At 30.5% G+C, this 24,069-nt stretch overlaps 1 protein-coding gene and 1 long non-coding RNA gene across 2 annotated transcripts in view; one reads left to right on the plus strand and one right to left on the minus strand.

Annotated features, from left to right (window-relative positions):
* Nucleotides 1-312: 312 nt before the first annotated feature.
* LOC107447415 (protein masquerade) overlaps nucleotides 313-24,069 on the minus strand; it is a 30,905-nt gene continuing 7,148 nt past the window's right edge. The window contains exons 2-7 of the mRNA XM_043040883.2: nucleotides 16,295-18,853; nucleotides 14,872-14,990; nucleotides 12,197-12,288; nucleotides 6,135-6,412; nucleotides 3,934-4,088; nucleotides 313-1,817 (exon numbers count right to left, since the gene is read on the minus strand). Of these exons, the coding sequence (XP_042896817.1) occupies nucleotides 1,653-1,817; nucleotides 3,934-4,088; nucleotides 6,135-6,412; nucleotides 12,197-12,288; nucleotides 14,872-14,990; nucleotides 16,295-18,853 (3,368 nt within the window). The 3' untranslated portion in view covers nucleotides 313-1,652. The remainder of the gene's footprint in view (nucleotides 1,818-3,933; nucleotides 4,089-6,134; nucleotides 6,413-12,196; nucleotides 12,289-14,871; nucleotides 14,991-16,294; nucleotides 18,854-24,069) is intronic.
* Nucleotides 2,884-24,069, plus strand: part of LOC110282957 (uncharacterized) — a 50,559-nt gene continuing 29,373 nt past the window's right edge. Inside the window, exon 1 of the long non-coding RNA XR_002376755.3 lies at nucleotides 2,884-3,077. This is a non-coding gene — a long non-coding RNA (uncharacterized lncRNA). The remainder of the gene's footprint in view (nucleotides 3,078-24,069) is intronic.

Genomic DNA, 24,069 nt, shown 5'->3' on the forward strand with positions numbered 1-24,069 from the left:
AGAACTTATACTTAACACACATTTCGTTAAATGCAAACACAGTTTAAAACATTAAATAGTAATTTTATTTAAAGTAATTAATTTAAGATTGCTTAAAGGTTTGTAAATATTGATTGAACGTTTAGTGCACTTCTAATTTCTCTCCTGATTCAGTCAAACAACATAAAAAGCATTAAAAAAATTATTAAACGAATAGAAAAAGTTTTCGTATGCAAAAGGTTTACTCCTTTGTGTTTATTTATTTATTGAAAGTTTCGTTGTGTTTGTATGAGGTTGTGTCTTGTGAGTAACAAACGTGAGACTACAGCATGCTTAGTTTTTTTTAAACAGTTTATTTTTAAAAAAAAGGATTATTAAGAAAAATCATTCACAACCTTATCATAATACAAAAGATTATTTAAATTACTTCCTAAGCACAGACTTTTGAATGAATTTCTAAATTCTAATTCTGCCCCGCAGAATAATTTTACATGAACAGCATTTATTTACATAAAATGAAACATGTTAGACAAAAAGACAAAATTTCATTATGAAATTGATTATATGTAGTGACAAACAACGCTGTTATTTGTATCTATATACAGTGAAATTTTTTGTAATTACTCCAAACTTTATGGAAAGGATATAGATAACATGTCAAAACAAGCATTTTTTTTTTATCAAACAACGTATAATTATCTAAACTCAAAAAGAATTCGTAAAAATCCGTTATAATCTTAAATTGCTACATTTAAGTATAAAAATTACATTTTCCATTTCTTGCTGTTTGTCTAACACTTAGACAAATTCAATGTTTTAAATATATACTTAGCAAAAGAAAGTGATATTTCAAATTCTTTCATCAGATTTCCATCTTAATCAGGTAAATTTTTTCGATTAAAAAATAATATTATAGAAAAATATGAATCTCAATAATACGAAAGCAAAAAATAATCCATACCAGCTTAGAGTCCCAATTGGGTACTTGCACTTTAAAAAGAAGACCGCGGATACCCACACATGTGACCTATGACATCAGCGCTAGCTGATCGCTTATAAGCAAAATGGCTAGTTAAAAATAAGCCAAGTTTCTCCAAATTAGTTAGAATATTAATTAACTTGAAGTTCTGATACAGTGCCGTATGATTTATCATTTGTTTATGTATTTTATTGTAATCGTGATATATTTTTGTTTTGTGTACCTAGCAACTACGATACATAATTTGTTTATGTTTTACATGGCTTCTTGTCTGTCTTTGAGTTAAGTAAAAAAATGTATAGTGAAAAAATTGAAATCATTGTTAAGGAATCTTTGTGTATTAATATAGAATGTATCATTTAATAAATTTGATGCTTGGCGTACTCGAAACAGAATGGAAAGGACAGTTTCTAACGTAAACAAATGTCGCATTTCAACAACCAATCAGGATTGAAATACCCACACAACGTCAATTACAGGTATCCCATTGTCCTTAAAACATTATGAATTTCTATTTAGTTCCGACTGCGCATGAGCATTTTTTGATAAAATAAATGCTCGTTTTGACATTTTTATATAAAATTTGTTACAACTCTTTAAATGTACACATGGTGTTCTGATAAGATGAAAGGTCGAAAATGAGTTGATCATGATTCAACTTGGTAAGCGATCCAGTACTTAATTTTCATCATCATCAGTTGTTAACACTTATAATTTGGTTCACCCATCCGATGTAAGAAGACACCTTGACGTAAACTCCAGGAACATCTTTTTTGCCGCATCCAAATCCCCATGATACAAGTCCTGTTAATTCGTGATAGCCTTCATTTTCACACGTTAAAGGTCCGCCACCATCGCCCTGAAACCAAATGTTTATACATTAGATTAAAATATAAAAGCTTTGAATTGCATAGGTATAAATTGCTGAATTTAAATGGTTATCCCGCCCAAGATACAAGAGAAATTTTAACTTCTAAGTAAAGTACAATTCATTTTTTTTTTTAAATTTAAAAAGAAATTTTTTATTTAATCTCGAAGTGTATATATTGAGATTATGCATGACACATCACAAGTAGTAAGGGCTCTTTTCGAATCTGCTGCTACTAAATTCTTTCAGCCTGTGCCAAGGGGATCATAACATTTAAGAGTTTTTATCTCCTAACCTAAAACTCCCATTTATTCCAAAGGGAATCATAACATTTGAAGTTATTTTTTATCTTCTTACCTAAAACTCTCCTTGGTTCCAAGGAGAATCACAGCATCTAAAGTTTTTTATCTTCTTGCCAAAAACTCCCATCAATTTCAAGAGGAATCATAACATTTACGATTTTTTTTTATCTTCTTACCTAAAACTCCCATTGATTCTAAAGAGAATCATTATCGTAACAAAATTCTCATTGATTCAAATGGGGAATCATAACATTTAAGATTTTTTATCTTCTTATCTAAAACTCCCACTGAGTCCAAGGGGATCATAACATTATCTCCTTACCTAAAACTCTCATTCATACCAATGAGAATCATAAAATTTAAGGTTTTCTCATTTATACCAATGGGAATCATAAAATTAAGGTTCAAAAACTGAAGTCAATTTCAAGGGGAATCATAAAAATTGCGATTTTTTTTAATCTACTTACCTAAAACTCCCATTGATTCCAAGGAGAATCATTAACATAATAAAATTCCCATTGATTGATTCCAAGGGGAATCATAACACTTAAGGGTTTTTTTAATCTTCTTACCAAACAATCTCATTGATTCCAAGGGTAATCGTAACACTTATGTTTTTTCTTGTTTTTTTTTTTTTTTTTAATTCTTTTTACTTTAAACTCCTTTTGATACCAAGGGGAATCATAACATTTTAGGTTCTTTATCAACTTACATAAAACTCTCATTAATTCGAAGGAAGAATTATAACAAAACAAAACAGTAATGTTTTTTTTTATCTCTTCGCCTAAAACTTCCATTGTTTCTAGATGGGCAACATTTTAATCTACAAACATTTCTTTAGTAATACATTTTCTCTTTTTAATAGTAGATGACTGCACTACATCTGTTGATGAATGAAATGATGCTTGTTTGAGTTTTGTCCAGACTTTGTTTTTTTAAAGCTTTTTAGGTAAGTAAGGATTTCAAATACTTTATTTTTTATTTATTTAAATATTCATAAATGGTATTTCATCAATTTGTAATAATTTTCCTTCTGGAAATGCAAGCGTTTTTATTTATTGTAAAATTATGATTCCGAATCGAATCAGAAGAAACTGAGTAGAATTCAACACTGCTGTTTGTTTCTTATGTTTTATGAAATTTGCTTATTAACCTCTTCGCATCGAAGAAAAAGGAAGATGCAAATTATGCATCAAGTATTCTGGACTAATGTGTGAAAATGCATTCTCCATTTCTGCCCAGCAATACTAAGAAAGGTTTAAAAACCTTTAATCTAAAATATAAAAAAAAATTTATAAATATTACAATGTTTAATGAATAATATTGCCACATCAGTAATGTTAAAAATCGGTTAAAATTTTTCTCTATTTTGTAAAACAGTCATAGGAAACATGAATTTTGTTTCTTTTTACATCTAACTTCAAACGTAGTTATTAAATGTGTCAACAGATGGCGCCACAAACGGAAAACATTAAAAAATGATGATTTCTGATGCGGATGAACTATTCCAATTGCAATGTTTGTCTTGACGCTGCAAATGGAGGATTAATTTTTTAGTTTTTTGCGCGAAACGGTAGCAAGCTTTTAATCTATTTCACCTTTTCCTTTTTAAATGATTTCTCAAATCGTTAATCATTTTTGGGACGCCTGACATTCGATACTTTTAATGTGTTTGCTGATCTAAAATCGAAAATTATGATAGAAATGTCTATAATTACAATATAAACGAAATTCGCCTTCTCAAAATCGCATCAATTAGTACTTATATGGGAAGCATTACAAATTATTTTTTGAGTTTCATTTACCTGGCAGGCATCATTGCCGCTTTCTCCGCCAGCACAGAAGCTACCTGTAGGTAAAATAAACCTCTTTTCGGTCACTTTATTTATTTGTTCAGTGCATAATTTTTCTTCCACTATTGGTAAAACAGCTTCTCTAATTTTAAGAGCTACGGGACCACCTAAAAAAAAAAGAAACACTTTTAATATAATGAATACCTTCATTAACATAAATTTTGTCATAAACTATTATTAACAGAGCCCGACTTTGCCTAATTGGGGCCCGGGGCAAAAATTTCTTTTGGGGCCCCCCTCTGCTTCAGTAATGGAGAGCTGAACTTTATGGAGCTATTTAAATTGTTCACCTCGTTATAGATATATAACAAAAAATTGACTAGAACCTTAAATAGCTATAAAGTGCTCCCCTCCCCTCCCCCAATGGTCAGACGAAATATTGTTCTTTCCATTTTATTGATTTTCTGACAATTCCACGTCCAGCATGCGAAGACAGTTTTCTGATTGTTAACTTTGTCATCTAGCTGCATAAAATTCATATTCTAGTTGACATAAGGGCGGAATTCAACTAAATTTTCATAATAACGATAGCTCAATTAAGCCAATCAGAAGCCCGTATTTTTGTAAGCAGATTGCATTTTGCGATATACAAAAATATAGGCTTTTCATTATCCCAATTTGTCCGTAGTAATTGCGAAAATTCAGCTGAATTTCCTCCTAGAAAACCATGGATTTAAGAAATATAGATATTTTGTGTTCATACGATAGATTAATGAAGAAGCTAACATAAAACTGACGAATTTTACACTGTACTGATGTTTTGTTTAAAAAAAGTTCAATGAAGAAGGAAATTTAAAATGAACTCTCTATTCGATTTAGGGGCCCTCTGATGTGGGGGCCCGGGGTGACTGCCCCGTATGCCCCTGCCTTAGTCAGGCTCTGATTATTAACTATAAACAAAATAAAATCCTAAAGCTTATTCTTTATCAAACCGTAAAACTCTTTTTTTAACAATGATAATGCCAATTATTTTTATAGTGTTATTTTCTTCTTTTTTAAATATATAGCAGCATTTTCGCTAAATTTTCGTACTTTCTCATGGAGAAAAGGATTACGTTATACTTTAAAAAATACCACAAATTCAGAATTTTTCTTTAAAAAAAAAAAAAAAAAAAAAAAAACAGATTTAAAGTTAATATAAGCAGGTAAACAATCTAAATAATGGGAGCATTTTTAGAAGTCCAAACAAAGTTTTCAAATCAAGAATAAATCACGTTTGCACCTTCTTTCGAAGTAACCTTCAGTCACCATCTTGAATTTATTCAAGGAGTCAAAAGAGGGAGAGAGTTAAAAAATTACTAGTTAGGGGATTGTTTCAAACTTTATTTTTTGCCCCGAATCGAATTAAGCCAGTTCAAACCTATACGACTAATAATTTAGAAACCATTACGTGAAATTATTAGGAGTAGCAGCTAAAGTTCTCCTCAGGGAAGAGGATAAACTTCACATGCCCATATTATTCTTAAATCAATATTACATTTTTTTTTAAATTCCTCCTTTATTCCTAATTATTTCCGCATTCAACTACATAAGAAATCGAAATTAGTTTTACGATGGAAGAAGAAATTTAAAAAAAAAATGAGTAATCAACAGCAAAATATTAAAACCACCATCAAAGACATGATTAAGTTAAAATGGCTAAAACATGTCAGAAGTTTAACTTCTTATGCTCACTTACACACGCAAATGCCAATCCAGCTGTAATGACGTCATTGGATAGTCAATACACAACTTGCGCATCCACAGAATTGCGATTAAAAACCGAATTACATACCGCATTTCAAAATCGGCGCAATTAGCAATCGTCTTAAACATTTTGCCCACTTACACAGGCAAACGCCAATCCAGCTCTAAGGACGTCAGTAGATAGTCAATACACAATGTGTGCATCCACAGAACTGCGAAGTAACCTTTACGGTGGCGGTATAACAAAGCGGTACTTACTTTCCGGATATGCCCGATATAACAAATTTAATATCAGAATACAGCTATAATATATTAATTCCTAAAATAAACTTATCAAAGTTGGCACAACTGTATCGCAAAGACATCGTTTCATCAAATTACTAATACAATTAGAAAAACCTTTTTTTTAACATAAACCAATTGAATCCAAGTATTTTAATGAATTTGAATTCAATACAGTACTGTACCTTCATTCATGTAACCATATCCTGTTACAGTGCACCGTGTACCAGGGGGACTTTCTGCATTTCTAGCCGGCAAACAGGCTAAACACACGCTATCTTGAAGTTGAACAGGATTTTCAAGCCTCAATAGAGCAATGTCGTTGTCCAGTGTCTGCCCGTTATGGTTGTGGTGGATGTAAGATGTGGAAACCTTTTGGGTTTGAGCACCTGGAGTTCCATATTGACTTGCTAAATCGTAGTCTCCTACTCGGACATAGATTGCATCACCATTGCGGACCAACCTTTATTAAAAATAATAAATAACTTTAAAGCGAATTACACCAGGGAATACATTTTTTGTTGCATTTATACAAATACTTGGTTTCTTAATTCGGATATGGGGACTTCAAATCTGGAATTAGTTTTGCTCCTAAGGCTATGCTTTTTCTTTTTTTTTTAATGACACTTTTTAGTCTATATTTTGTCGATATTTACTAGTTCAAAAACATTATATATGACAGTGGATTGCGTAAATGTTACGACTAATTTCTTGGGTAATTAAAGCATATAATCAGGATAAAATTGCATAGGAATCCATCTCTGGGAAAAGTCGTCGCACGCTACTAGGGGCGCTTCAGCTTTTAGGACCTATTTAGCAGCATATGAAGAAAAAGTTCGCAATAGGAAAGTGCCTCTATCAGCGTATGACAACATTTCCAGGTATTAGTTGATGATATGCCCTTACTTCTCTAGAAATTTGTCAAAAAATTTATGCTACCCTCTGTTATGTGTATAGCGTTTTTAAACATTGCAACAGAAAAATTGTATAAAAATGGTGAAACGCTAAAAGAAAATTGTATCTTGGGAACAGTAACCGATCGCTGATTTGATCAAAAAGTATATAATCAAATATAAATCAATATAATCAAATATAAATCAAAAGTATAAATCAATATAATCAAATATAAATCAAAAGTATAAATCAATGTAATCAAATATAAATCAAAAGTATATAAGATCTGTTTAAAAAAAATTTCTGCAACAGAAAAAAAATTGCTCCCCAGTAATATTTTATATTAAAACATGGGAATAAGGAAACTAGTTTAAGATGCAAAAATTTCAGAGCAGCGTTGTAGGATTTGTGACGATTCAAGATGAATTATGTTTTGTACAAAACACACTTCTTTAACAGTTGCATGCCCACATTATTAGCAATTGCATGCCCAATTTAAAAATTGAGAAGCGCTTCAATATTTGTACTTTTTCACGTTTTAATATGCAATAGAGATGCATTAGTCATATTCATTTAACCTGTTATGATGATGGGAATTACAAAATGTGACAGATGCTGTAAATATGGGGTGTTTGGTCGAGGATAAGTGAAATACTTAGCCACTGTATGATTATATAAATGAAAATTTTACGGCAGCCAATTTTTATAGTAGCTAAAATGGAAATATGAATATCCAATTTTGAATGTATAACACTGGCATCGTCTTATAAAAATAACTTAGCTTTCTATTTTAAGTAGTTCTATTCGAATTTTTCGAGTACTTTATTACAACAGTTATTTTATTTAATGTATGCGGTTACAAGTTATGCAATTTTAAAGTTGTATCCTATCCCATTTAATATAATTTGTGAATGATTTCGTGCTTAAGATGCATTAAAAGATTTATAGCTCTATTTTTTTTCTTTTTTAAAATAGGGAAACATAAGCGTAATAAACAATAACAAACGAACAACTTCTTTACCAAATTTGCATTTCTGAGAGTTGTATAATAAAATTTCATGATTTTTTATAACCAAACATTTTTATTTCTTAATAACCAAATTTGTATTTTTGTATTTTGTGAGTTGTATAATAAAATTTTATATTTTTCAGAAAAAAACATTTTTATTTTTCAATAATCAAATTTGTCCCGCAGTGGACTGATCGTTAAGACACGATTCCCAGCAGATCACCGAAGTCAAGCATCACTGGCTGCGGTCAGTGTGCGGGTGGGTGACCACTTTGATCAGTCAGTGTAGGGACCGAGGGTGCGCGGTATTGGTGCTAGTTAAACTGTTCTACCGTGAAGTGTTCAACTTCGCTTGTAGGTCGTCGGGCTACCGAAGCGGGGGTGCCATCCTCTCTGCAGAAGATCCAAATTGTGATTGCATGTCTTCGGATCATCCTCAGGGATGTTTCCCAGACCGTCGCCAATAGTCCATTGTGCAGTCTAGTGCGACGTAAATGAACAACAACAATAACGAAATTTGTGTTTATTTTACCAAATATTATCCAAATCCATTTAAGATTAATTTGATAATGATTTCATGCTTAAGATGCATTAAGAGGTTTATTTAGCACGTCTTCTTTTAAGTAGGGAAACATAAACATAATAAACCATAACAGAAGGACAAATATTAGTTTTTTTTTAAGTAAATAAGTCATTTTAAAAGTCAATCAGATAAGTGATAATCAACACGCATTTGAAAAGCATTCATAAAATGCTGAGGCTTAAACAAAACATTAGTGATCTAGACGATTTTTTAAATGCTTGAATATCGTGAGGAGAAATGATCTACTTTCTTTTTTCCTCGAGCAATAAGTTACGCTTAGCTTAAACTTGAAATAATGTATCTTTTACTATACAAATGATGTTGTTTTCAAGATCAAATGTTTTAAAGTCGCAGAGGAATAAGATCTGCCGTGGAGCTTTCTTCGTTTAATAGGCCATAAAGAATACATTTCCTCGAGACATCTGATGCATTAGTGCTTAAGTGAAAGGGCATTAGATAGCTTATTTTCCTCAATAGTAAGAAGATTATTTCAGTAGAAGTCACTGGGTGTACCGTGCTATTGATACGGTAATCAGATAAGCTTTTTAAAAGATTTGATCGCTAATCGGTAGAAAACAATGTGCAAAAATAAGCTTTTAAAATGTTAATGCTGCCCCCACAGACATAAGTTCTCAAAATCGTAAACACTGAAAGATTGAGAAATGTATATCTTCTGCCAGAAACATTTCGGTAAATTTATCTGTAAAATAATCGGTAAAATAATATGTAAAAAAACGTATCACATTAATGTATTTGTAAATTATTTCTGCAAAATGCAAAAAAAAATACAAAAAAGATTTTAAAAAAATAATAAAATCTTGAGCTTGTTCACAGCAAAATTTTATATTTTTTGTCTTTATATTTTTTTAATTCTTTAGCACAGATGGGCCAACAGTGCCCCTTTTATAAACGAGTGCCCTCGTATGCCCTCGTATATTTGTATAGGCGTTACAAGTAAAAAAATATTTTGGTATTTTTTTTATTATAAAAACTCTAATAAATTAACTTAAAAAACGTAATCTTTAAAAAATTTTCAAAATTGAAAGATATTTTTAAATTTATGTTTATATATTTATATGTTTTCATGCAAATAATAAACTACATGTGTTTCAGTAATTGTTGGTTAGAGTATCGCTCAAGCTGTTTGTGTATGTCAGGGGTCGTGAATTCAATCCTGGCAGCAGAATTAATAAACGTTAAAAAGTATGTTAAATCTTAACTGTTGTAACTAATATTTCTCTCGTCAGTGTTTTGTAAAAATTGGAAAAGAGGAGTACCAGTTCAGATTCTGTCCTCGACAACATATCGGGGTCAATATTGCGTAGCTAAGCGCTATCATAATTTTCATTTCAAGCATCATATTTATATTTCTTATCTATATATATATATGTTATTCTATTGCGCAGTTATAATTTTTATTTCGTAACTCATTTATGTCATAATTTTGAAATGATATTCCGTATAATGACATTAAATGTCATGTAATAATTGAAGTATTTAGATCTTGACTTTAAAACTTTTTGCTTTGAAAACATTTAAAAATTCGTTAAACTGAGAGCTGAAATTCAAAATGCCTGAAATTATCGAAATCTACACTATTAAAATTTTTATTCTGAAATTACGCTAAAATAACCGACAGCAATCTGCCCATCCGATTTACCTTAAGTTTACGGTTAGAAACATTTCTTTAACTTTACGGTTTTGAAGCCGTTTGCATCTGGTACTGTTAAATTCCTTGAGTACGAAACTTTACGGTTTTGTAACCATTTATTACTAACATAGTTCCTAAACCATGAAAATAAAACGTAAACGGACATTGGAGCTTCGTGGGTTCTGCGCCATTTATGTGTTAAAGATGGTTTCGCATTCTGATACTCTAGGGTCAAAGATTTAAGAGTGCAAAACACTAGAAACTTTCCATGCTTTGAAGGAATGGAAGAAATATTGTGGCATCAACACTAGGTTCCAAACCCCTGTTCAGCCGGTCATGAAATTGACCGATTAGCCCTCTCAGTTACTTTATATACCAGCTGCATGGAACAAAATAGCTTCATGAGGTAGGCCTAGCTGGCACGGATAGAATTATAGTTGTTGAACCGTAATAGGTAAAAATCATCAATAAACTTTTTTTCTCGCACCTAACAGTTTGAAAATTATCTTTTTTTAGGTAATTTGACTGTTTTGGTTAAATATTGTAAAATAGCAATTAAATAAATTGCTATTTAGCCATTTTTACCGAGAAACTTTTAACAGTGTAAAAATAACTATAGAAGTGTACAAATAAATGAGGAACTTAACAGGGGGGAAAAAACTATTTATAAAGAGTTTTTCTTTTTTTTCAGTTAAGTACTTACTATGTCTGAAGATAAGCAACAAAATCAATCACACTTTGTTTAAGTTTTGAATCAATTGTGGAGAAATTATAATTATTATTACAGTTTCAAAATGGTTATCTCGCGGAGAGAAAAAATAATGCCATAAAAAAATAATCACAAGTGATTTATAATTTTTGTGTCTCATCCACGCTTATGTTAGCATCGAATGATTTAAGAAAATTTCCGACATATAGGGAATTTCGAATTGGTATTTAAATTATTAAAAGAAGAAAGCATGGTCAAATAGTCAGCCCTTATAGAAAAAAAATTTACAGTATTTTAACTAAGGGGATTGTTGTTAATATCTATGTTAATAAATACTGAGAGGTTTTGACATTATTGTGTTTCGATTATTGTGTTCGGAAGGTCTATTGTTGTGAACTTTTCTGTGTGCCAATTTCATCTCGAGAATGTAGTTCAGAGGCCTAAAATATAAAATTCAGACCACACAGGCGTATAACAGTAGCTAATTTTTTTATGTATTTTTAATTTATTAGCCTTAAAGCTGTGCAGAAGGAAAGAATGTCAAACCCCTCCTATATCTTGCTTTGTTTGCTGTTTGTAATTTGTCCCAATATGGTTCGGATATTAGAAAAAATTGAGTGGGGCGATCGGAAAAAAACTACGCAGTAGCCAATTGTGGGGCGAGCGAAAACGAAGCATTAATTTAACATCATATATTTTATTCTATAACCGTTGTTGAACAGCCGACCCAATTTTTTGGGATTACGACTGCTAATGTTCAACTCCGTAGCCTTGTAATTTTAAACCCAATCCAGAAGACAAGGGGAACTCCTGGATTAAGTATTGGGAGAAATTTGCTTTCATGGAGAACTTTTTCGATGGAACTAACTCGCAGTTGCCTTACATGGAGAGGAAGACCACGCGAACATCCTATGGTTAGTCTGACGCGAGGGGACTCGAACCCATGATCCGTCTACCACTGAGGATATTTTTTACGTCAGCGCTGTGGTCGGTGCTAGCTGGGTGCGGAATTCGAATCGACCAGCCTTTGCAGGGATTCGAACTCGGTTCACCTCATTGGAAGGAGAACGCTCTATCCCCTGAGCTATCACGGCTCTAGCCTCATATATATTTAAAATAAGATATAAAAAAGAAAGGCAAAAAAAGCTAGCGTCTTGAATAATGCTGGGGTGAAATGAGCGGTATGGAGGTTTGAACACAGCTTGCGAGAAGGGAGCAAATTGATGTATAAAAGCCCAGGTATTAAATGAAACTAAGTCAAAATGAGTGAGAGAAGTGAACTCAGATTGAGATCCTTGCTACAATCCTCGAAGGTGTCGAGCGAAAGCGAGAGGTGGCTGGGTTTACCAGTCAAGCTAAATACTTTTTTGAATTATATTTCAATATTAACAAATTACTTACACTGTAATGCAATGAGCAGCTGTAAGTACCCAACGACTGCCAATAAGTGCTCCTCCGCACAGATATTGATTTTTGGCATTGATTAAAGCAACCTAAAAAATTAAAAAAAGTTTGACATTGTTACTGGAAGCATGAAGAGGAATAAAACAAACTGTACTTGTATGTACCTAAATTAAAGATAAATGACAAATTTCTAAGCAAACAATTTATGTATAAGCAAACAATTAACAGTAGGGGAGAGTGGGGTCAATTGTAACTGGGTACGATTGTAACAGAGCAAAAATTTCGAGTATCGGGTTTTAGATTTGGTTCTTAGATGGCGCACAAGGTGTATTTAATGAATCTACATGTACACCCCTGCTGGTAACCATTTCTAGGTACTTTTGAAAGAGTTATATCACAAAAGATATTTTCACGCTACGTAAGTACTTTTTTTGGTGTTAGAATATTATATTGTANTGCATATCTTGCCTTCTTAATTTATAAAACAAAAAATTTTTAAATTTTCTTTTTTACTAAAGTTTTTACAGAAAAAAATGCAAAATTATGTTACGTGTGTTACTGGGAAATTAGACTATCTTGATTAATCGACTTTCAAACAAGCAAAAAAATTTAGGCCAAATTAAAAAAATACATTAAACAATGATAAAAGAGTAAAATAGTTATATTTATTACTAAAAACTATTTTATTGCTCTTTAATATTTTAAGAACTCCATTGGAATATAACATAACAAAGAAGAGAACTCCTGTTAAAATTCATAGTGTTCCACCTTTTGTTAGAATTCACATAAATATTTTTTGTAATTCAAAAAACTATCTTAACTATTAAAAAATGTACATCTTCTAGATTCCGAAATTGTGTCATTTTTGATTTTACGATAATTTTGAAAATTTAGTCACTCAGGACCACTTTTCGTGGAATCGCCCTAATACTGATAATATATTGGATATTTTGTTAGTTAAAAATAGTTAAGTAAAAAATGTTACAATTGACCCCACTCTCCCCTACTTAATTTTATAATAAATTGAATCAAACACATAGTTACAATGTGGAAAGCTATCAAATTAAAATTAACAAAATTCATTTAAAATATTTAATATAAATACAAAAATGGATGCAAATTAAAATGCAAAATAAAGTTTGTGTGGCTTTAATGCCCATACCATCATTAATAAGAGGTATGGAAATTAATAAAATGCTTTAGAAAGTCATATATGGCTTCTAAATTTTGTTTGTCTCCTTACTTTTGGTATAAAATCTAGAGAAATAAAAAGTTAATTTCCAAGAGTGCAAAAAAAATGAAATAACATTACTTCCGAATCAATTTTTTCTTCTTTTATGAAGAAAATGAATTTTGACTTTAGCTTTCTTTGCTTAAAACAATAACAATAAACCTACGTTTTTACAGTCGCACGCAAAGTCAACGCATGTACAGTGTAGAAGGGAATAAGTAACAAGAACCAGTTTTGAGAAAAATAAAATTTTGGTTATATCACTATTTTCAGGGATCCAATTTCTGTGGTCATATCCATAAAATTATGGGATCCGACATGCTCAAATGTAGTTGAATCCGATATTGGTCATATAGTATAATCAAGTGTCTATGCTGCCCTATATGGGTAAGCAATACGGGCCTCATGTAAATTAGTATGTTGTTCTTCAGTGTCTGGTATCTTCTAAAATTATACATAAGTTTTCTCATATGGTAAGGTCTATATGAGTCATGTATGAGACCCATATAAACGGAGGGATTATTTGGTAGAGTTCCATATGAGTTACGTTTTTAACCCACTGAGCATCTAACAAATGGGCAAAATTGAGAGTGTTTTTCCCCCCAATGCACTATTTCCCTATCTAATATCATAGAAGACCGGTTTTGCTATGCGGAGAGGAGTGTAGATTTTTATACGACTTTTTACGTGCAGAACCGTTAGTGGGTTAAAGGCACGTACAATAACCTACATGGCTTTGTGGTCATGGTTAACCAACATGACCACAAAGTTGCGAGAAACTAAATTAAAATAAAAATATTTTACAAAAAAAAAAAAAGCTGATGAAAATGATTTTAAATTTAGTTTTAAAAGTGTCTGATTTTTGAATTAGAAACTACAACTGTTTTAGCATTCTTTTCATTTTATTTCCCACTAATTGAAACAATTATTTGAGATCTTTTTAAAGAGTAATTCAATACTTATTTTTTTTATAATTAAATAAAAATTTAAATTATATTGTAATAAGAACTATTCCTCAATGAAAATTGCTTTTTTTTTTTATAATTGTATTCCTTGATTGATGTAAACAGGAACTAAATTTATTACATTATACTTTTTTTATCATATTAACAAGTCCTCAAACAAGCAAAAAATAATAATAAAAAAAAAACTTTATGGATGAACGATGTTACATGTATTACCTGCCAACACCATTCACCCGGAGTAGAAGATTTACCACCCATAANTTTTTTTATAATTAATTAAAATTACATAATATATTGTAATAAGAACTATTCCTCAATGAAAATTGCTTTTTTTTATAATTGTATTCCTTGATTGATGTAAACAGGAACTAAATTTATTACATTATACTTTTTTTATCATATTAACAAGTCCTCAAACAAGCAAAAAATAATAATAAAAAAAAAACTTTATGGATGAACGATGTTACATGTATTACCTGCCAACACCATTCACCCGGAGTAGAAGATTTACCACCCATAACACGTCCAACTCTTCTTCTTTGATTTCCTTTTATTCCACACACATACAAACCTGGTCTTCGAACGGCAGAAGCATCTTTAAAAAAAAAAAAAAAAATTAAATTTTTTAATCAGGATTTAATATAAATCACACTTTAAATTATGAGTCCTATGATACAAAATTAAAATATATTATGACAAAAATTCAATTTAAATAAGTTAAAAGAAAATATATGGTTGTTATATCACCATTTTCAGGGGTCTAATTTTATGGTCATATCCATAAATTATGAGACCCAACATATTCAAATATGGTGAAACCCAATATAGTGGTCACATAGTATAATAAAGTGCCCATGCGGTTCTATATGGGTAAACAATATGGGCTTTATAATAACTAGTATGTTGTTCTTGTATGCTTTTTTATTTCATAAAACTTAATTGTAATTTCTAAAAACTAAAATTATTTTTAACTGCTGATTTCATTATTTATTTTTTAAATTACAAATAATTGTTATATTTAATTGTAAGGGATGATCAAATATTTCCGTTTTATGGCAGTACACAGTTCATATTTGGTCAGTCATACAAAATATGAATTGTACAATCCATCTAAAAAAAGTCAGCTTTAGCATCCAGAAAATCATTTCACTGATTAACCAATTTGAATATACCAGTTTGATAAAGCTTCTTTTTTTTTTGCTATCGTAATTGTAAGGGATGATCAAATATTTCCGTTTTATGACTGTACGGTTCATATTTGGCCTGTCATACAAAGTATGAATTGTGCAATCTATCAGAAAAAGTCAGCTTTTCAGCATCTAGAAAATCATTTCACTGATTAACCAATTTGAATGTACCAGTTTGATAAAGCTTCTTTTTTTTTGTTATCGTAATTAAAGAATTTCAAAATTGCCTGCTGCACTTCCTCACCCGACTGGCACAGAACTGTCAGGTGCATGCTATACAAAAAATAGTTTAATTTTACAGATAACTAAATCATGACAAATCCGTAATAAAATTTAAAATGCTGAGTTTTTCGTAGTTGTAAAAAATCTTTTGCACGTCTTTAAATTTTCAATAAATTCAGTTTTAAAATATAGGAACCAGCAATGTCCCAGATAAATCCTCTCACCATAAACTAAAATAAAATCATAAATCGTATTAAAGTTAACCGGTAGGAAAGATAAAGATAATTTTTTTTGGAAAAAAGTTGACATTACGTTTAAAGATATTTTTGTGGGGTATTATTAAGCAAGTCACGTTACTTTTTATAACATTTTTGTGTGAAATTTTAACCTCAAATTAAGTTTTGCTAAAATTTCTGAAGAACTTATAACCCATACCAAACGAAAATATGATATTACTAATAGAATTATTCGGAATTTTAAAAAAAATTACCTTCCATTTTCTTTTCTTCCTCAGAGCTTGAAATAATTAATGGTTTTCCTAATTTGAGGTGTTCTTCATACTTCTGAACGTGTTCAACAGGTGTGCAGCAAAGTGTTCCTTCAGATTCACAGCCGAATCCATCATATATAACACTTGATCCAAAACAAGTGAATCTTAAAAAGGAACCTATGCATGATCCTGGACATTCAGGTCTGGAATCCTTTTTCGTATTGTCAACGTGAGATGGTTCGCTGTTATTGGGTGAAATATTACTGGCTGGTATTGAGTTGTGGATTGCTACGTTAGGAGCAATTGGTGGCTTCGTTGGCTTTTGATTTGGCGATGATGGCTTAGCTTGGTTCAAAATTGATGAGGTTTGCTGCATTGGATATGGTCTGAAATTGTCTTGAACTGGTACGAAAGAGGTTCCTGCTGCTTCGGAAGAATGGGGCACTGAGTGCTCAGGAATTTTCTCCATTAACTGAACGTTTAAGGGAATGTGAATAACTGATTTCGAATCATCATTATTGTTTTCTGATGATGTCGAAGGAGGTTGATTTGGCGTAATAATGGGATGGAATTTTTCTAGGTTCGGAGGATTATTGTTGAGATCAATTATTATCGGTCGAACACGATCGGAATCGAAACGTATTGGTGCGTCAACAAAACGATTAGGATCACCATTCTGCTTTTTATGCATTGTAAACTCTTCGGGTTGCATCACTGGTTTTGGATTTTGAATAATAGGAGGATTTATGCGAGTAGGTGTGCCATAATTTACTCCTGACTGAGGCTGTTCTTGCGAGTTAACAAATGTCTGTGGAAATTCTAACCGCGTAATATTTTGCTTCTTTCTGTCATAAAAATGATGACCCATTTGATCGACATCAGGTCCACCATGTTCGATTGGATGATGATCCAGTGAGCTATTATGATATTGAGGTCGACTAGGGAAGTTCTGTTGACCATTCGGATAATTTGGAAAATTGTTAGGTAAAGAAGGATTAACTCCATATGCAACTTCTTGGTTAGGTTGTATCTGTGGTATATATTTAGGACCATCAACTTCTTCGTGAATATCATAACCATCGGGTAAGTTTTGTACGTGAGAAGGGATTTGTGGTGCAAAGGGATAGTTGGGACTATCATTATAAATATTTTGATCCGGTGCTATTGGTTTATTTCGCATTGGAGGATATAATGAAGGATTATAAGAATCAGAACCAGTTGGTTTATTCTGCATTGGGGGAAAACCGGGATTATTATTAGGAATTTGTGAATTAGGTCCACTTGGTTCATTGGGTACATTTTGATATCCATAATAACTATCGTGACTAAATGAATCAGTTCCACTTGGTTGATTATGAGCATGTTGAAATCCAGGATGGTTATTTTGCACGTGGGTTTCCGATGCACTATGCTGGTTATGCACATGGGGAACTAACACTGGAGGAGGGACAGGGTTTGAGGGATAAGGTACTTGGGGTCTTTGATAATGAGGATTGGGAAGATTTGGCTGACGCATTGGAGGCCTGTTGCTCTGAGGTCCATATGGACTATTCAAATAGCCTTGAGGGGGAGAGCCTGGACGTAAAAGGGGAATTTGAGGAGCATCGATATGCAAGTTATCCTTTACATCTGGTTGATAACAGCAAACAAAATCTCTGTCACAATCGGATTGAATTATAACTTCTGACGGGCGATTACACATCCCTCTCAAAAATACGGGTATGCAAGCTCCAGGACAGGGGGATTGTAAATTGGGATAACTTGGAGTAGTTGTTGTCGTTGTTTCAGGTTCAGATTCTTCATTGCTAATGCAACATCGACCTTCATTTGGACAATGATATCCTTCAACAACTGAATCACATAAGAGACTGAACAGTGGGGAGACGCATGATCCAGGGCATAGTGGAGCTGTTATCTTTTCAGGAATAGTAGATACCTCCGGTTTCTCTTGCTTAACTGGTTCACTATCATATCCAACTGGTTTAGGAGTGGGAGTAGCAGCAGTTGATGTATCGTGTGGAAATTCATTCTCATCTTGATGGTGGGATGCACAACAGGTTGATCCTGTTTCGCACCACTCTGGAATAGTGTTGCTGCAATATCGCACAAATATATTTTCAACACAAATACCAGAACATGGTTTAAGCTTGATAGTAGCATTTGGCTGTGTGTGAAAGTTTGATGGTTTTGGTGTAGGGGGATGATGGTAAGTGTTATTTGGTTTGTAAGTAGTAATGGACGATGGTGAAGGGACAGTCTCGTGAATAGGATTTATGGTACTACCCCTGTTAGGAGTCGTTGAAATTAGGAAAACTTCGTATTCGGTGGAACTTTCCGTCGACGTCTCTTCTGGAAGTGGTGCTGAAGTTTCAACTACAGTTCCGAAATTAAAATCACTACTAACGCAACATCTTAAATAAGTTGCGCCACAGTTAAATTGTTCAATAACCCTAGTGCACAAAATGGATGTTAAGGCGTGTACACATTCTCCAGGACATGGAACTTGATTTTCCAAGTTAAATGTGTCATTCATTGGTACTTCTGCAGCACCCAATAAACCTGAAAAAAATAATAAAAGGTCTCTTAAGCAATAACAATTTATATAGTGTGTAACTGTAGCAAATGAAAGCAAGAAGCTGAAAGTTGATTTTATAACTAAATTTTTAACAATCTATTTTTCCACACATTAAAATAATACAATTTCTTTAACATGATTATCATTTTAAAGATTAACAAATGGAGTGCACGACTTAGGAAAAGATTTATAAAAATAATGACACAGGCATTGTGGAGGATCATCCCCCACAAAAGTATGTTTTCTTTCGAATGCTTTCTTTCTTTCATCACATTTTGGTGTCCAGACGATTATTGAAAGGTGTTATCATTTGTTATTAAATTTTGTCTCGTGATGCACAATAAAATTCGTGGAAAATCCTTTATTATTTTAAGCTTTCGATTCACAACAAAATTATTAAAAAAAATGAATTTTCCTCGTAAATGCACAGTATGAAATAACTACTTTAAATATTCATATCATGCGCAGTTTACAGCAAATTTTTCTCAAATTTTAAAACAATAATTTTGGTATTAATTTTAAATTACTTCAAAAATTTTGTTTTTATAAATTGAATATTCTTTAAATTATAGCAAAAAATTAGTAAGTCAAAAAAAACTAAGACAAAAAAAATTAGTTTTTTTATAAAAATGTTTGAACCCCTGTTCAGCCGGGCAATGAGATTGACGTATTAGCCCTCTCAAGTACAGTACCCATGTACCCAACTGCACAGAACAAAATAGCTTCGTGAGGTGGGCCTAGTTGGTGCGGATAGAATACTGGTTGTTAAACTGCATCAGGTAAAAACAATCAATAAACGTTTACTTAACAGTTCAAATATAATATTTCTTTATGGTTATTTAGTTGTTTTGATTGGATATAATAACAATTAAATAAATTGCTATTTAACCATTTTTACCGAGAAATTTCTTACAGTGTACAGTGTTTTCATTAAGAATTAGTTTTACTTATCTTATTAATTTATAACCAGGTCTATTAGCATTAACTATTTATTCACTTCGAGTTCTATCATGAGATTCCCTAAAGATTTTAAACTAGCTAAAATTACTAAGTAGTTAAAATAACAATATGGCGTTGCAAGGTTTAATAGAAAAAGGCATTTTTAATCAATATTTCCTTAACATAAAAATATAATTAATCTAAATTTTTTACCCAGCTTTCGCATACTAACATAAAAAATAAAATTAAATGATAAAAGCTCTGAATTAGGAAAGAGCGCTTTGTTTAAGCATAGTTTGTTTCCATTATTAATTCAAAAACACTTATATATTATAATTGTTTATAGAATTTACATATTTTGTATTTCATAGTCATTTATTATAATTGTTTCTTCAGAATTACAAAATTTGAAAAAAATGTAACAGTCTTTTTTTTTTGGGCGTAAAAGAATAATTTCTCCCATATAATTTCGAAACAAAAAGGCGCCACAGAAATTGCTAGTGCGTAAATAATTTCTGCATGTGTGAGAGTAAAGAAATTAGTAAAGCTAAAATATATAATGTTGAGAAAATACAACGTCTTCTCTTTAATAAGAGACATAAAATTTTTTTTTTTTTTTTTTGTATATAATGACTTTTTTTGTGTTCTATTTCGGTGGGAAAATTATAATTTCAGTTTTTGTTTCCCTTGAAACCAGACCGGAATTTTGTTAACATAACAGTCTTCATATTTTAACCTGATGGTTTTGGTCGAGTTTTGACTGATGACGCGAGAAATTGTAAACCGTTAATTGTTCAAAAACATGAACGAGACGGAAAAAAAGGAAGTAAAAAGGAAACTTTGTAAAATTGGTAACAGTAAATACTTTTGTAAAAAAAAAGAGTTTAAATTTTAAATTTAAACTAATTATTTATATCTATTATCGTTCAAACATGGATTTGGATTGTTCAATTAATTTGCGTTTAAAAAAGTTGAAAACATCGGCAACTTTCCTATTTATAGTTTCCGTTCAAAATGAAAAGTTATTTTGCACTTTTATTTTTTAGAATTTTTTCAAAATTTGTTTACTTTTTAAAACAAGTGCTGATTCAAATTTTGATTTCATTATTATCCAATATCCATAAATTACCCTTGTAAAGTTTTATGCACTTAACGTGGTTTTAACTTTTCTTAAAAAAAATTTATCAAAAATAATTTCAAAACTACGAAATTAATTTTAATATGTAATGTAAGTAATCGCCATAATAATTGACTATTTCAAATAAATACATTTAATTGTGAAATTCGGATTTTGAGTATTTTTATTTTGAAATAAAAACAATAAGTTAGTCAGTTTTATTATTTTTAAATGAGTATGAACCATGGATAGTAAAAGCTTTTACCAAAACTTTGTTTGGAAATATAATGTTTGAAAGTTCACTATCATATTGCAAATTTAAACTAAGCTTTAAAAGAGGAGTCCAGATAACATATAGCTTAGATAACATAGCTTAGATAATAACATAAGTGCGAAAATTAGACTTGACGCATAAATATTTTTAAAAAAGTTGTAAAGTTAGACATAATTGTACATATTTTTTTCTTGCGTTGTAGGTTCATGTTGCAGGTACGTTACTTATTATAAATTTTAAAATTTCATTAAAAATAGAGAAAAATAAAAAAGGCGTTACATCTATAAGAAACTACACACATTTTTATCCAAGCATAAGAAGCTGAATAATTTTTTATGATTTTATTTTTAGTTTTAAAAATCGAAGTAAAACAAATAAGGTATAACTTAAATAAAATAAATCGATGCAGGTTTTTTTTATTTATTTTTTAAAGAAAAGAATGAAAGATTTTTTTTTTGCAAGTTTTATGAAAACTGTTCCTTTTTTAATCGTAAAAGTTATGGGAGGATTTTTTAAACTATTCATCTATTAAAACGTGACAAAAATTTTGATTAAAGTACTCTCCTAGAAAATTTTTCTTGAATGTTTTAGCTTTCAAAAAAGCAGTAATTCTCTACTAAAAAAACTGTATTTTTAAGAAAATTTATCTTGATTTTTAGGTGAGATGCCTCTCAAAAATTGGTATTTCATAACTTTAGTAACAGATAAAAATTCTACACATTTCTTAAAGAAAGTAAAGATTGAAGATGGAAGTTTATAAATACATTTTAAATTTCGAATGCAACGCTATAAAATATCAGCCATATTGAAAGGCTTTTGTTTTTATATCGTATTATTTTTTTTTATTCATTTCGAACTATTATAGCTATTATGTCTTTTTAAAACTCTGAATTTGCAATAAGTTTCGAATTTTTGATGTTATTTAAATAATGAAAAGTTATAATAATTCAAAAAGCAAATAAATTATGAATTCAGATAAAAATAAAAACACAATAGTCGATAAAAAGAAATATAAGATCACAAAAAGAATTACAAATTTCGTGAAACAAATTTTTAATTTAAAAAAAAAAGTTTGATCACATTTTTGAAATCAAGTAGAATTTTTTGAAAAGTCGATTAACTTTGAATAATTTAACTTTGAGTTCTATAGAGATAGAGAACCTTAAATCTATTATAATTTCTTAAAGATTTACAAATGAAAGAAAAAGTTTGAAAGAATCAGAATAAGTTTGTATAATAGATGTGTTTTACAATACAGTGGATATTTCTTTGGATGTTCACAAACGTGTGGTATACGGAGCAAAGAAAGTAGAACCGCATCTATCAAAAAATGAAATCAAAACAGAACAAAAGTTTATTTTTTCTTGATTTTTTTTCTTCTTTAACATAAGTGACATGCGAGAAACGTGTCCTGTTTAAACAAAAAAAAATAAATAAGTAAACTCTTCTGCAATATTGCTCAAGTGTGACTTTCAGTCTTTTAAGAAACAAGTAGGAAAAATAGGAATTATATTAAATGTATTTTTTACTAGATCTATAGGAATTCTGAAAAATTAAATGACATCCGTTTCGAGGAATGGGAATTAATTTACTTAAAATAAACAAAAATTTACTTAATTAACTAAAAATAAATTTAATTAACCTGAATATACAAAAAATTACTAGAAATGTATAGATTTATAAGGAAAAAATAATAAATAAGATAATTATTTTATAACCACATTAATAACAAGCTAAGATTATGCGTGCAATATTCAAAATCGTTAATCATAATAAAAAAAGAAATAAAAATATAATTTCCATTGAAAAAATCCAAAGAGTTCGGAAATAATATTTCTTTAAAAAAATAATAATAATGAATCGTTTGCTCTCAACTTTTTTTTCGATCTCTTGGCAGCATTTAATCAATCGTTTGGTTTTTAGAATAATCCAAGTTCCGAAAATACGGTAATGAGTTTCCGAGTCTTAATATGGTAGATGACTTAAACCATGGTAGATATAGGCATCAAAAGGTAGTATAGGCATCATTTTGGTGTTCCCATATAGCCAGAAAAACGGTAAGTTTAGCCATATTCTTTTAGTTTTCCCCATACTCTTTTCCTCAGTTTACAAAAGTAGAGAGTTTTTTTCAAAATAAATTTTGCATTATTAAAATTTTTTAACTTTCATTTATGCTTTCAGAAATTTATTTAAACGTAGCATTTTTTTTTAAAAAATAATAACAGCAATTTTATTATTCATTTAATTAAATCTACTTAAAAATTGCTCAAGTGCGAAAAATGACTCTTAAATTGTCTTTATTTTTGACTGCAAGTAATTTTTTTTAATTAAATTATTGAAACCAGCTTTACGCATCCAAAAAGGAATGTCGCATTTATAAGGTTTGATTTCTTATGGTCAAGATTGCCCAGTTTAAAATTGCAATTTAAACAAAATATTAATTACAACTTAATAAAGATGCAATAACGGAAAACAATTCCAAATACTTACGCAACTCATAAGATTTTATGATAGAGAGATTTAATAATATGATATTTTAATGAAAATATCTTATGAATATGAATTATGTATAATTAAGATCTTACTGTGAAACTGAAATATATAATTGAGTACGCAATATTTTCATTGCCACCATTTCATTGCCAACTTACCTATCTATATTATATAAAACGCTAATACGTACGTATGTATGTATGTATGTATCAATAAAACCGATGATATTTCTTTTCTCGCGCTGGCAACAGTTTTCATTTTTAATTGATTGGATTCGGCGCGCAAGAGCACGTAGTGAGCAACCAGATAACAATAACCAGAGTGAGCATTATCAGGTTGTTCAATTCAGATTCATGCACTAAAAACATGACAATATT

This window comes from Parasteatoda tepidariorum, chromosome 4 (assembly GCF_043381705.1).
Source record: "Parasteatoda tepidariorum isolate YZ-2023 chromosome 4, CAS_Ptep_4.0, whole genome shotgun sequence".
NCBI lineage: Eukaryota > Metazoa > Arthropoda > Arachnida > Araneae > Theridiidae > Parasteatoda > Parasteatoda tepidariorum.